A 15889-nucleotide genomic window follows, 5' to 3' on the forward strand; every position below is an offset into this window, starting at 1 on the left:
ATATATATATATATATATATATATATATATATATATATATATATATATATATATATATATATATATATATATATATATATATATATATATATATATATATATATATATATATATGTTGCAACTTAACAATTGAACACATTTTTGTAATTATTATAGCTTTATAATTTGTTTTGGCTTGGGAGATTCATATACATGAAGTCAAACTACATGAATGCAAGGGGAAAATTGCAACATAATATAAATTGTAACATAGAAAAACATTGTTTTTCTCAGCAAAAACTTCTATTATTGATGGGTTTTATTAGCCTCATATTATAAAACTGAACAATTTTGTACTTGACAATTCGTTTTTTCACGACCTGAAATACTAATTCGATCAGAAAAATATCCCCGTGACTGGAAAGATAGGATAAACAGACAAACAAACCATAAATACACAACGACAATATTAAGAAAATCTTCAATAATAAGGCAAAATTACCACAGCTTTGAATGAATACAAATTGCAGCTAAACATAAGTCAAAATCATAAAGCTATACATATTAACAAGTTGATTACAAATTGTCATATTGAGAATATTTAAACAAAAATCAGACGTTCAATTATTTGCATTCCACTTCACTTAAATCTCCTTCCTACCATGGAAAGCATTTGTTGTTTTTCTTCAGAAGAAATAATAAAATGAAAAATAAGGAAACATAGCACATGCCAGGTAAATAGTATGTGTAAGGCACATGGAGAAACTTACAACAGTTTCATTCATTATTAGAACAGGAATTCACTTCTAAGTTTGGGGCAACATCAAACCACAATAAGGATAATATACGCAGTACAGTAAAAATTAAAGTTTGAGAATTGTTAGTTTTTCTATCAAAGCAGAGTAGTTTCCTAAACTTGAGAGCCTTTTCTTTAATAGTTATTTTACTACATCAAGGGTAAAAGACGAAAAACCTTATGTTGAAAATCCACTACCCCCAAAACAAAAAGGCACGTCTCAAAAATATTTATGAAGACCATTTACAGTGAAAAAGAATACTGTGTTAGGTCTACTAGATCTTTATGCTCTTGTTAGATCTCTGTTATGCACATTTAATTTACACGAGATCGGGACAAACAATGTTTCAGAGCTTCTAGATAAAGGAATATTTGGTACAAATCTTTGCAACATATACATACAAGCTTCCAGTCCCATTCATGGAAGAAAACTCCCTATCACACTGATGAAATTATTTTTTTGTTTTTTTGCTGGGTTTTTTTTCCTACTACCTCTTGGGAAATCTTAAAAAATTTAAAATATTTTTTACTGTTTCGTCCCGAACTTGAAACAAAGCCTTTTGTTTAGGAAGCAACATAGCAATGAAAAAAATAAACCACTCTTATTAATATTATCATAAATAATCATAAATAAATGGCTTCTTAAACAGGGTTATGACCAGGGTTTATTTTAATTATTACTCGAGAAAAAATAGCTAAAACCGTGCAATTTCTTTTATTGACCCATTCACAAAGTTTTTACGTGAAACATAGCACTGCATTTTTCTTTTTAATACAAGTCACTAAGACTCCAAATGTATTACTGTTTTGCATTTTTTTCTTTTTTTGCGGAAGCCTCCAATGAAGTGTCATCCAATTTCTATTTTTCAACCGTCATCCAGATGCAAGATTACAAAGATATTCCATTTGTTCTTTTAGGTGATCAATGACCACATGCCGCTTTAGATCCAGGTTTATCAAACACTAATAATATCTTGCAAGATTTTGGCAGCATAATTTTATAATTAAATTTAAATTATACTAATCTCTTCACAGGGCACCGCTACAGATAACAACAGATCAAAGCAAACTTGAAACCACTAGATTGGAAAATGAAACAAAAAAGTTGGAAGTTGAAACAAAAAAGTAGAAAAACAGAATCGAGTTGCACCACGGGGTGAATTCGGCTCAAACAAATTATACATTTCTAAAAGCTCTAAGTGCACAGAGATCCCTTTAGAACTGTAAAATTATGTTGAAATAGTTCCACAGCCTAAAGGCACGCAAATAAAAAAAATCATAAGATCTGATCTATTGCTTCTTTGAACCAAAAGAAAATCCAGTTTAAAAGGAAAGATAAAATTATTGCACCTAGAACTTTGTCTCGTGACGACTTGCAGCATTAGTTTTCCAATGACTTATGTATCTAGATCGAGTTGGGTAGAAATTCGCCGGGAGTCTGAAATCCTTACTAGAATGACCTGTAAAACAAATATCTCTAGCGGAACTTAGATCTTCTAGGTCATCCATATGGTTAACAATGCCAATGTCAAGATCATCACCAGAGTCTACGTCTCCTGAAAGGTAAAACTGAGATACATAAAAAGTCAAAATTTAGAATAAACATTGGCACGAATGGGAAAAGCGAAGAAGAAAGAACGAGTGAGAGAGAGAGAGAGAAAGAGAGGAGAGAGAAAGGTATAGAGAGAAGGAGGAAGGTAGGGGAGGACTACACTACGTAAAACATGTAAATTTTAGAGAAGATGTGGGAGGGGCGATGCGACTATACCTGGAATTTACATGTTTCAAAATTCAATTCTTTAAAAAATAAATTTCTAAAACTTAACGAAAGGTTATCTAAAATACAAAAATGAAACAGGATTATACAAAATCTAGATTTTACTCTAACTAAAATTAGGTTTTACTTATCTTATCTGTTTATTGAATTGTTTGTATTTCTTATTAATTTTGGGATTATTGTTGTTTCAAAATCATGATATTATGCAGTTTTATTGCTTGTGCATTATTCATATATGTGCTTCTTACTACACGATTCTACCCTTAATTTCTTATACTCTTTATATATCTTATTAGCAGAACACTCTCCCAAGCGACGACTTTGGCGAGCAGCCAAAAATTGATCTTGTTTGTTCTTTTTGAAGATAAATCATCAATACAGCTACAACCATTGCTACTTTAATAATTATATAAAAAAACATAAATATGCCAATACAAATCCAAAACCTTACCATCCGAAGAGTTGGTTGACGTAACAAAATGCTCATTTTTCAAGGTCCGTCTTGCTTTTGGTCTTTTATACTTAAACTCTCGAGGCAATGTGTAACTTCTAGGCAGTGATACTTGACTATCGACATCCGTAGGAATTCTATACGTTTTATACAGACATCTATCTCGGTCACCCTGTCTAGAAGCACTTTCATCTAAAGCACTGACGTCTCCGTATGGATCAAAACCGTCAGGATGAAAGGAATATCCATTATAGATGTCACTATCATCGTAATAGCTATAAACACGGGATTCGCCAAGGTAATGAGGGGATAGAAGAATTTCGGGAGTTTGTGATCTAAGTCGTAGAGTATCTGTAAAAATAATAAAATGAAAAAAGAGTTGCCTCATTGGAAAAACGAACTGAAAAGGTAAAGTAAAGAAGGCAAAGAAAAAGGGATATAAAACAATTAAATTCTTTTCATTAAAGGATCTTTTCTATCTAATCATTTATATTTTAAAGAGTCTACTTTCTCATCATGATTTATTTCAAATAAAAACAAAAAATTTTTTTTTTTCTCGTAAAGATCAGAAATCGGAATTTAAATCGAACAGACATTGATGCTTCTCATATTATATAACATGTATCAACAGAATTAGCGCAAATGAACTGGCTACTAATACTTTCCTGCTTTGACAAGATTTTGCTAAGCTAGAAGTTTACTGAAAACACAAAACCTTATTAATCTTTTACAGCAGAAACATAAATCTATTAGGATGTTTTCTAAAATAGAAATAGAGGATATTATATACATAGAAATAGAGGATATATATCGATATAACGGATGATGAATTACCATTCAAACCCATATAAATTATATCTTGTTCAAGAAAGGCTACTTAATGACTTTGTGGCTCCGAAAGCAACATTCGGAAAGTTTTGTGCTGGAGTAAAGTGCTAGATTTTTATTATCCTTGCAAATATATAAAAATGTCTACAATAATGGCACAATTCCTATAGGCTTAGAAGCGAAAAATTTGCTCACTTTAAGTTCCTATTTTACTATTTACTTTCACCGGAAAAACTTAGTTTCCGCTATAGATTTTTTATTTTCTTTTCACAGAACAGAGAAACTCTTCATGTCATACTTCAGACTCATCTCTTCTTTACTCGTATCTCTGTTGCATAGTTCCTGTAGTTTTTAGAATTTACTCCAGAAAAGGTTGATATTTTGCAGTTTTCCTCCTTCTTTTTTTTATCCGTGTTTGGCCTACTTACAGCTGTAAGTGAAACAAAAAAGCTACTAAAACAGCATATCAACAATTATAGACTGTCAACCCCCCCCCCCCCCTGTATATCTGAGTAAAACAGTTTTGCATTTTACATCAAGTAAGAGAGTATAGTGCTTCACTAATTCAAAATTTTAGAACCACTTAAAATTGTACAATTTGAAGAATATTTAGTTTAGGCACAAAACTTCACCAGACAATTTAATAGATAAAAAGCAAACTCCAAGGTAATTATTTAGAAGTCTATGGATTTTAACCTCGGAATGAATATCAAAATAGTGCAAATAATATCAAGTGGATTGGTACAACAAATGGGGTTTCAATTTTGGGACTTGAAAACAAAAAGAAACTGTTTAGAAAAAAAAAATACACGAATGCTATAAGAGATTTTACTACTTTCTAAGCTACCCACCAAGAGCACCCACTCAAGTTTTAAAGGGAAGGGGGAAGAGCTAATTCGTTTTATAGTGAGGGAAGGGGGTGACGCTTAGACCAAAAACAGTTTTTGTCACACAGCCAAGAATTCTGCACTAGATATTACAAAAGTTACCACGTTTACATGTTTTTGGTTTTTTAGTAGAAAGAGTGAGGCAAAGACACCTCTGTCCCTCCTTATTAGCCCCCTTTGATATCCAGTTGCCTATTTGACCAAATGCTCCCTCCCCCTTATTAAGTTTCGTTGTAATTTCCACGTTTGTCTCATTAAAATTAGACTAGGGTATGGATGTTACTGGATTTTCTAGTGGATTACTAGGCATAGCATGACTGAAAAACAAAAGAAAAAAAACAGAGAACTTAGTTGCAGAGAAACATCAAGCATACACTTGGTGTTCCAACTCCCGAAATATTCAGGACCTGTTAGTTGTCCGTTGATTTTGAATTAAAATAAAATTGCTGTGGGCATCAAGCCATGGCTAATTGTAGAAAAAACAAGACAGATAGTCAGATTGAGTAAGAAGCAAATCTGGCATTAACCCCCTTATTAGGATATGGATAAGTCCATTTATTATCCGTCCATGCGTCATTCCTAGGGCAGAAGAACCAAGGTAGATAGTCATAGAACATATAGTTTTCCTAGTGTTTGGTTAAATGGCACGGGTAAAGGGCGGGAGTAAGTATGCCTCTCTTATTGGACCAATACTTGTTTGTTATCTTTAAGCAAGGCACGCCTGCCTACAGTCTCAGGCAGGTTAACCAAGAGGTTAAAATTGACATAGGACCATTATATTGCCTGGAATGAGAGGTAAACAAGGCACGCCTACCTATGGTCTTAGGCAGGTTGAACCAAGAATTTAGAATTGACACAGGACAGTTAATTTGCGTGGAATGACAGGCAAACAAGCGGATAAAGTCAAAATTGGCCCATTCTCCAATGAGTGTCAGGCAAGGCGATTGATTCATTTTATAAACTTAGACATTTGCACTAATAAAAAAGTTAATTTAATGATAGTTGACCTACAAGTTGACTGGAATTAAAAGGGGAATAAGCGTCCGAAGCCTAAAAGGGCCCGTCTGCCTCGAGTTGTGTTAAGCAAGTGAACCCAATTATAAGTTAAGACAGTTGGGCTAACAGGTCGACTGCAATGTTTTTTAATTCTAAGCATTGGCTCCAAAACTATTAGCAATAAAAAAAACATTAAAAACTTACTTCTGGGGATGGGAGTTGAAGATGGTGAGGAAATCCAGGGTTGCTTTTTCGCATATGGAATAGGTTTCATTAAGGTGGTGGACTCACTAATGTCACTGGCAGCAGGTCGTTTTAACTTCCCTTGCTTGATTTCCTCTTCAATGACCTAAAATAAAAATGTATTTCTGTATATATAAGAGGTCGTTAAGCTTCACTACTGGTGGAGCCATATTCCAATCTTTTCTCTAAACAAAAACTTAAAAGTCATTAAAAGAATTAAAAGTCAAATAAAAAAATGGCAATCCTATCCAGTTTATAAACATATGTAAACGCGGAGCGTTTCAAAAGAGCAACACAACAGCAACATCATAAGAAATTAAAAAAAAAATCTTGGGTATATTTATTTCGAATTTTAAGAAGGAAACCCAACCAATCGTGCACCAAAGCAGTCTCTGGACTACACTGTAATGTTTTTTTTTGTGGATGGTGAAGACATACCTTCACAAGAGTGCAGACAGTCTAGTATTGTAATTTCTTTTTGTTGGCATTAAAGTTTGTTCAAATAGGCAATGCTAAGAACACCCCCCAAGGTTCCCCCGGACCCTACCCCAAATATTCCCGAAAGGTTTTACATTCGCCCCATCTTGGCTGGTCAAGTCTCTCTCAAAGCTCACATGATGGGTCAAAATCAATGGATAAGACAATGATGAGGGTGGGAGCGCATGTCACTATCCATGATAAAAAGGAAGATGACTTTCAAGCGGTCCTTTCAAGAAGCTCCAGAAAAAGGAAAAAATCTTCTCCATAAAAACAATCCCCTCCCCTTGCACCAATTCCGCCCTCCCCAAACCTTGGAATATACCTAAAAATATCTTCATCTTCATCTTCTGAAACCCTCTTTGAGATAAATAAGATAACTCTAATAAGGGTTACAATTTTAAAATGTTAAAATCAAGGTTTTAATTAAACAAGAACCGTGACAGATCTTTGCTAATAGCTCTCCGAGATTCCAAATAAGCAGAGATGTTACTTAACGTAAAAACCCTTCTTAAAATCCGAATAAAGTCTGTCCCCTTGACCCCAAACCACTACCCAAATAAAATAATTGTGTATAACATTCCTCCAGGAATACCAAGTCAGTAGCTAAAGGAAGGACTCTCTGACAGAATTGGCAACCAAATCCAGTTGCAGATGTCACCCAACTGGGCAAACCAGATGCTAATGGCCAAAAGTCAAGAAAGTCTTTCCCATTCACGCTTAGAGAAAAAAGCTATATCCCAGGCCAGATATTCTTCTTTGGACAAATGAAACCACAAAAACCATAGAAGCCAACCAGTCCAATGCCAAAAATGTCTAAGACTGGGACACTCAACAGGCAAATGAAGTGAAATCTTACAAACCTGCAGTAAATGTAAGAGTTCCCACCCCAAAGGAATGCTAAGCGGTAAAAATAATCAGCCAACAGGCAAAAACTGCAAAGGCCCTAATGATTCTCCTAATTATATTTATATCAAATTTTGTGGAATTAATTTTCATGGTTTTTTAAATGATGTTGATACCATTGGAATAAACATATGGCTGAATAACACCAAACATAGATAGTAAGTTTCTATAGCCCCAATGGCCAAATTACAGATGATATGGATTTGTTCAGATATCTAAGCAAATCCAATATGTTAAAAAATATAATTACTTGTGTAAATCTTAATGCCCAGCACCTTTTGTGGGGGGGGGGGGATAAGCCAGCAGTTAAAGCTGGTAAGTTTATCGAACGTTTGATCTCAGATAATACTGAATTAGCAATTGCTACCCTTCCAAATTTAAATACGCATTCTGATCCCAAAAGTGGTAAATTTTCCACAATTGACTCACAAATTGCGTCAATAAATATTTGGTATAAAATTCATATATAAAAAAATTGATAACCTTTGTACGGATCACTATGCCATAGTTTCTTCAATAAATGAACCCGCAAAAAAATCAGCCCTATTCCCCAAATAAATTAACACTAAAGCAAATTGGACAATGTTCAAGAATAAGCTCAATGATGAGATTTTAAGTCTCACCCAGGGATCATACATTTCAACTATAACAGCTGACACACACTGAAGTTTTGGCATCCATGCTAACAAATACAGCTAATCTTGTTATCTCCAAAACAACACCCAGGAAAGCAATCCCTAAAGACACTCCTAAAGCATTGTGGTCAAATGAGTGCAAAAATAAATGGAGAACAGCTAGGAGAAAATATTTTTAAAAAAACCTATCCTGATACCTATTAAAATAAATTAAAAGCTTTGGCTAATCTCAAAAAGGGTATAATAAATCCTAAATTTAATTACTGGAATAGCTTTACAAATAGTCTATCTAGAGAAACAAGTGAGCCAATCATATATATAAACTCATAAGCCACATGAAGAAACATCTCCCAGCCCATTCCAATATGAGCTATTATATAATAATACCCATTATGATAATGAAACGACAAACTTCTTTGTAACACTTTTATCCAATAAGCTAACCAATAAATAATAACAGCAACACTACCCCAATCTCAATAAATCCCATAGGCCTATACCAGCCTCGCACAGGCTCAGAGTATACAACCCACTCATTCAAATTCATGAACCGAATAATACAATGCACCACATTAGGGCTAAGGCTACTAGAAGCTACAACAAAATACAATTTAAATGGATAAAGAATCTCACCCCTTCTTATAAACAGGAACTCCTAAATTGCAATAATCATGCATGGGCTAAATTTACATTCCCCAATGTTTGGAATTGTTCGTCCCTCCTATTAATCTTCAAGAAAAATAAACCCAGATATGACCTTGAGTCTTACAGACCTATAATGATCACTCCTTTGTTAGGAAAAATAATGCAGAAAATGATTTACAATCGACTCCTTTGGTCACCGTTTCTCCATGGCTGCATCTTCTAAGGCTCTCCGAATGATAACAATCTGCGTTGTTGTGACATATTATTTGTTGTTTAAAAAAAAAAAAAATTGTCAAATTGCCGATGTTTGGCGTAAAGGTTCAAAGCTGTAAACTAATTCCAGGTAGCGTTCAGTGCTGACACGATGGACTAGTTTCCTTCAATTTAGATCAGTAAAAACTTAGTGTAGCTAATAAAACTTACAAAAATTAGACAAGTTGGACAAAGTTTACGTATGAATAAGGTCAGTAGGAAAAGGTAATGCTAACCCAATCTGTCTAGTTAAGGGAAATGATTACCACCATTTACGTTAGAATAATCCAAGAGAACCTGGTATCAACCCTGTTATTACTTCTGAAACTACCAAAGGAGTGACATTCTTGAGCTGGATCAGGTAGACTGTTGCAAACTATATGACAAGCAGTTAATGTATTAAAGTCAGATCTCACCGATGGAGTAAACAAAATATTAATATTCCTTGAATTGCGAAGGTGATGCATAGAGCTATCAGTGAGAAAGAAGGCTTCCTGTATAAGCCTTCTTGCTTTATCATATGACTTAGATTGTGGTTTCGAAAAGAAGAAAAAGTTGACATCCATACAGTAGGGCAATAAGAGACGTAGGACTGAACTAAGTAATGGAACAATATTTAAAACTGATCCATGAAAAATATGTTTTAGTTCCCTCAAAATTCCAAGACTCCTTGAGATCTTCGCATTAATTAGTCCATTGTGATGCTTGAAGGAAAGGTTCTCATCAAGAAGAAAACCGAGGAATCAAACATATCGATCCTTAGGACTACTGAGAGAACCCCTAGAAACGTGGATATCAGTTAACTGAGGGCACGCCAGAGAAATATGGGAAATTTTTTTTTTTTAAACTTGACTAAGCAACATTTAGGACAAGGCAATTAGCATCAAACCAGAGAACGACTCGCTCGAAGAGGTTCACTACCTTAGGAAGCATTTCAGACTCAGTTCCAACTGCAGTATAAATAGCATTATCATCAGCGAAGGCAACGAGAATGTCCTCATCCTGCGAAAGTGAAGAAATATTTTTTTTTTTTTGCATTGAAAGATTCAGGATGACATAGGCGACAGCAAACTGAGGGTTTCTGCTTTTTAACTGCAACTATAAAGTCATTAACATAAATCAAAAATAGAAACGGACCAAGAACAGAATCTTGAGGAACACTAAACTCAACCTCAGACGAAAAGCGGGAAAGAGAATCGACGGAGATAGTTCTACCGGGCAAATGGGAATCAAACCAAGTATGAGTCTGTCCTCTTACACCAATGTGTGATAGCTTATAAAGAAGAATCCCATGAGTTAAGGAGTCAATAGCGTTACGGACATCCAGGAATATAGCAGCAGGGATCTAACCACAGTCAAGTGCGCTGTGGAGGAAATTTAAAAGCGTTACACAAGCATGTTCTGTAGAACGTTTAGCTTGGAAGCCAAACTGGAAATCCTAAAAAAAAACTTTTAGCCTCGAGAAAAGCTAGTAGACGGGAAAGTTTGGTCATTTCAAAAAATTTGGTAAAAACAGACAGCATGGATACAGTTCGATAATTGGCTGGATCGTTTCGAGGTCACCTTTGAATATAACAATTACTTTAGTTTCTTGCAGAGAACTGGGGAAAATCCCGTTTCCAAAAGAAAGATTTAAATAATAACGAAGACCACACTGCCTTTCCATAATAGAAATACAGAAGAGAGAATAATGAGGACTTTTTTCCCAAGACAGTGAACGAACAAAACCTATTTGAATATTTCGGCCCTGTATCTAAGGGCCGTCTTCAGCAAAGAAAATAATAAACAATAACACACTTACAATAAAAGTTATCGGTTTAAAGTCCATTTTTTAGAATAGCCTAGGCATCATTACTTCTTAACGAAAAGTTCATCCAAGACTGTGTGATAAAAGCTAATATTTACAAGCTACAAAGGTTTATTTATTTCACTAACTGTATTTATTAAAAATTTGAATAATTTCATTGCGATATTTGCCTTCTCTGGAGCTAATCTTGTAGTTCTTTGGGATATATAATTTCCTTTTGGCTATAATTCCGCAAGGAGCGCCACTCCTAAAGTGAAAACAGAGTTGACCGCAAGTCCCCAGTCCTGCATGTAGCATGAAAGGGTCGAGGCAGCCCTCTGCCAAGGCCGTTGTCCATAGATCTTGATCTTACCCCATGCCGAAGTTGTCCTCCTATAGAGTGTCCTCCCACGACGGTGTTCTGCATCACTATGCAATATAACCCATTACTTGGAGAAGGTTTGTAACTGACGGGACGTGTGAACGCACTGGTGGGCTGTTTATAGAGGGTCCTCCCACGACGGTGTTCTGCATCACTATGCAATATAACCCATTACTTGGAGAAGGTTTGTAACTGACGGGACGTGTGGACGCACTGGTGGGCTGTTTTGAATGTACACTTGAGGGGTCTTCTTCCTTTCATCAGACTAGGGAATCTGAGAGGTGATTGAGATTGTTAGAAGGGGACTGGAACAGCAGTTTCTTAGTCCGATTGCAATCGTAGTTTCGGAGTAAAGGGAAATAGGAGTGTATCAATCCATTTGTGAGGATATTTTACATGGTAATAAGAAGATAGCCTTTTTGCTGGTTTTTGCTGTTTCGCTGATAATGTAACTTCCGCTTTATTGTTCACATGACGGTTTTGTGCTCATTTGTGTCCTATAAACTAGCCGCATAGGTGCTTTGGTTTTATGAAATACTAGTTTGAATACAAACCTATACCACAGCCACCCACAGAAATCGTTACACGTAGCCAGTACATAAATAGTATCTGAGACCACACTGGCTAAGCAATACAAGAAAAAAATACGATAAAGAAGGAAAAAGGAGGATCCTCAACCTGACTATCCTCGTTTTTCCTACTTACGCACATCTCTCTTCTTACTATAGCACTTCGTAGAGGGTTGAGAACCTCTGAGCTGCCCTATTACTTTTATCTCCAACATATAACAGAATACTTCCACCTTGCGGAAATTAAGCACTTGGATATGTAGACTCTGCAAAGGCCAAATGTAAATTGAAATGGTAGCAATAATATATGCAATCTATTTGTCCAGGTAGAACTATCTCCCATTTGCCCGGTAGAACTATCTCCGTCGATTCTCTTTTCCGCTTTTCGTCTGAGGTTGAGTTTAGTGTTCCTCAAGATTCTGTTCTTGGTCCGTTTCTGTTTTTGATTTATGTTAATGACTTTATAGTTGCAGTTAAAAAGCAGAAACCCTCAGTTTGCTGTCGCCTATGTCATCCTGAATCTTTCAATGCAAAAAAAAAAAAAAATATTTCTTCACTTTCGCAGGATGAGGACGCTCTCGTTGCCTTCGCTGATGATAATACTATTTATACTGCAGTTGGAACTGAGTCTGAAGTGCTTCCTAAGGTAGTGAACCTCTTCGAGCGAGTCGTTCTCTGGTTTGATGCTAATTGCCTTGTCCTAAATGTTGCTTAGTCAAGTTTTTTAAAAAAATTTCCCATATTTCTCTGGCGTGCCCTCAGTTAACTGATATCCACGTTTCTAGGGGTTCTCTCAGTAGTCCTAAGGATCGATATGTTTGATTCCTCGGTTTTCTTCTTGATGAGAACCTTTCCTTCAAGCATCACAATGGACTAATTAATGCGAAGATCTCAAGGAGTCTTGGAATTTTGAGGGAACTAAAACATATTTTTCCTGGATCAGTTTTAAATATTGTTCCATTACTTAGTTCAGTCCTACGTCTCTTATTGAGACCTACGTCTCTTGAGATCCATACCCTAATGTATGGATGTCAACTTTTTCTTCTTTTCGAAACCACAATCTAAGTCATATGATAAAGCAAGAAGGCTTATACAGGAAGCCTTCTTTCTCACTGATAGCTCTATGCATCACCTTCGCAATTCAAGGAATATTAATATTTTGTTTACTCCATCGGTGAGATCTGACTTTAATACATTAACTGCTTGTCATATAGTTTGCAGCAGTCTACCTGATCCAGCTCAAGAATGTCACTCCTTTGGTAGTTTCAGAAGAATTTTGGAAATTTTTAAATGTCCTGTTATTTTATGCTTCAAAAAATAAATCGACTGACCATTTCCAATACCCGAAAATTCAGCTACCTCCTCCCTTCTCTCTCTTTTTTCAATTTAAATATTCCACTTGCTTTGATTGGTAGTTTCCTCTCCTGTCCTCTTTCTTTTTTTAATACTATATTCATTTGTTAATAGATTTTAGCACATAAGCATATATGTCATTATTTTGTTTTTGTTGTTTTTCGTTTCTTTTTTTTTTACTATATTCTTTTTTTTTCCCAATTCCTTTATTAACTGATTTTGCTACGTACGCACATATGTCATTCTTTTGTTTTTGTTGTTTTTCCCTTCTTTTTTTTTGTGTTTCACCTTTTTTTCTATTTGATTTTGTTCTATATTAATTAATGTAATGTTTAGTCTCCCACAACCACAGGCCAAAGAGCCTTTGTGAGGGTCTTAAGCTTTGTAATTTTTCTTTATTTCCTCTTAATAAACTGATTGATTGATTGAGATGAATTTTACTTACAGTTAAAGGAGCAAATAGACAGGGTACCGGGTAAAAATATGGTGTGTTTACAAGGAGATTTTAACACCCAGGTTGGTAGAGATAGGGATAGGTGGTATCCTAGCCTAGGTAAATTTGGTGTAGGAAAATAAAACTGTAATGGCTACAGAGTTTTGAAATTCTGTAGCAATAACAAACTAGTCATAACCACGGTGTCGGTCATAAAATGACCCATAAGTTAATATGGCATTCACGTGATGGTAAGACATCAATCATTACTGATTATGTTATAGTAAACCGATGACTGGCAGGATCAATACAGGGTCCTAGGGTATATAGGAGTGTTGTTGTTAATTTTAGAAGTAAAGATCACCATCTAGTAGTGTCTAGGGTTAATTTAAAGCTGAAATTTCGGAAGGGTCACTACCTCCCGGAAAGTTATGATGTTGATAGACTCGCAGGATGAGAATTTGAGAGAAACTTTCCAGGAACAGTTAAATACTAGACTTGAGAGCTTAAAATTTGACATTGTGGCAATGTTTTCGAAAAAATAATTAGTAAAGTTGTTGATGATGTCTTAGAGAAGAAAGTTAGGACTGCAGCTAGGAATAATAGCGAAAAAAAACTTTATATAAAAGTAAGAGGAGAAGGAGCTAGTACGAGAATTATCTGAGTGATAGATCATCTGAAAACAAAACGAATGTAAAGAAAGTAGAGAAAGCTTTAAAATATGAACTTAGGGGGTGTGAAGTGGAGGCCATTGATGAAATTGCCGAGCATCTGGAATATGCAGCTATACGGAATAATAGTAAAATATTGTACTGGTATGTTAATAAATTGAGAGGGAGTAGTCTAGCCGGACTCGTCGCAAATAAAGATAGGAAAAGGGTCACAATTAGTGATAAGGAAACAGCTAAAGAGAGATGGACAGAACATTTTGAGATTGTGCTAAACCGAAATAGAGGTGCAAGAAAAGATAAAGAGGAAAATGAAAAAGTTTGTGATACCTTGGATGTGAAGAAAGATTTGTATTGTGAGGATGATTTAGCGACAGTAATAAAAGGATTAAAAAGTAATGAGACTCCAGGTGCTGATAGTGTGGTAAATGAGTTTGTTAAATATGGTGGTTCTGAGGTTAGAAATAAGTTACTGAATATTATGATTATGGTTTTCGAAAAAGGAGAAGCACCTAGCGATTTTAGAAAACCTTAATTAATTCATTGTATATAAAAAGTGAAAAAAATGAGTGTCGAGGCATTAGTCTGTTCTCTGTAGGTAGCAAATTACTTAGTAATATGACATTTTTTAGACTGAGAGATGTTGTGGACAAAGTTTTAAGAGAAGAACAGTGCAGTTTTAGAAAAGGAGGATATGTCGACCAAATTTCCACACTTATTTAAATAACTGAGATGTGCCTGAGTTGTCAAACACCTTTGCTCCTAAGTTTTACAGATTATGAGCGAGCGTTTGATTCTGTTGATAAAAAGAACTTTAGCAAAGATTTTATGCTTGTATGGTATACCAGACAAATACATTAAAGTGATTAGTGCTATGTACGAGAATAACACCGCTGCAGTTAAGTCAGGAAATGAGGTTAGCAGCTGGTATTATATTTATTCAGGAGTTAAGCAGTGTTATATTCTATCCCTCTTTGTACGAATGATTTTGATGGACTTTGTATTAAGGAGCACAAGAGAAAATGGGAGACCACGGAATCAAATGGGGAGGAACAACTCTCCTGGACTTATAGAGATTTTGCGGGCTCAGGGTGCTAGGATAAGCTTGAAAATTAATGTTAAGAAGACTAATTCGCTAAAGCTAGGAAAAAGTGAGGATGAAAAGGTGACACTGGGTAACAAAAAGATTGATCTGATGGACAGCTTCACTTACCTTGGTAGTATTATTTGTAAAAACGGTGGGAGCACTGAAGATGTTAAAGGTAGAATAGCCAAGGCTCAGGGTGTTTTTTCACAGTTACAAAAAATTTGGAAGAATAGGAAGATAAGTCTGTAAAACCACGATTAGAATATTGGAAGCTACAGGGATGACAGTGGTCAAATATGGCTCTGAAGAATGGGCACTCCGAAAAGTGGATGAAGATTTGCTAGGTGTTTTCAAGGGGAATTCCCTGCGGATTGTGCTGGGTACCCGGCTGACTGACCGTATTTTAAACGGTAGGCTGTACGAAAAATGTGGTTCTATCCCCCTTTCTAGCTCTATAAAGAAAGAAAAGTTGAGATGGGTAAGGCACGTTCTGCGAATTAAGAATGAAAGGTTGCCGAAGATTATCCTTTTCGGCCAACCGTCCAGGGCTAAACGGAAAACAGGTCGTCCACGTATGAGGTGAGAGGATGTCATAAAGAAAGATTTAAGGGAAACAGAAACTTCCTGGGAGGGTGTAAAAAGGGAGACTTTGAATAGATTGGGACAAAGGAAGAGCGTTTGTAGCTATTTCGGCCACAGGCGCTTGGTGCTGATGTGAGTTGTTAGTAGTAGAAGAAGT

At 35.5% G+C, this 15889-nt stretch overlaps 1 protein-coding gene across 3 annotated transcripts in view; it reads right to left on the reverse strand.

Moving 5' to 3' along the window:
• Window positions 1-1259: 1259 nt before the first annotated feature.
• Window positions 1260-15889, reverse strand: part of LOC136033824 (uncharacterized) — a 39012-nt gene continuing 24382 nt past the window's right edge. The window contains exons 4-6 of one of the 3 annotated variants that reach the window (XM_065714755.1): window positions 5919-6063; window positions 3004-3354; window positions 1260-2331 (exon numbers count right to left, since the gene is read on the reverse strand). In XM_065714755.1, the coding sequence (XP_065570827.1) occupies window positions 2126-2331; window positions 3004-3354; window positions 5919-6063 (702 nt within the window). In that variant the 3' untranslated portion in view covers window positions 1260-2125. The remainder of the gene's footprint in view (window positions 2332-3003; window positions 3355-5918; window positions 6064-15889) is intronic. The other 2 variants (XM_065714756.1, XM_065714757.1) reach the window with 2 other exon arrangements.

This window comes from Artemia franciscana, chromosome 12 (assembly GCF_032884065.1).
Source record: "Artemia franciscana chromosome 12, ASM3288406v1, whole genome shotgun sequence".
Taxonomy (NCBI): Eukaryota; Metazoa; Arthropoda; class Branchiopoda; order Anostraca; family Artemiidae; genus Artemia; species Artemia franciscana.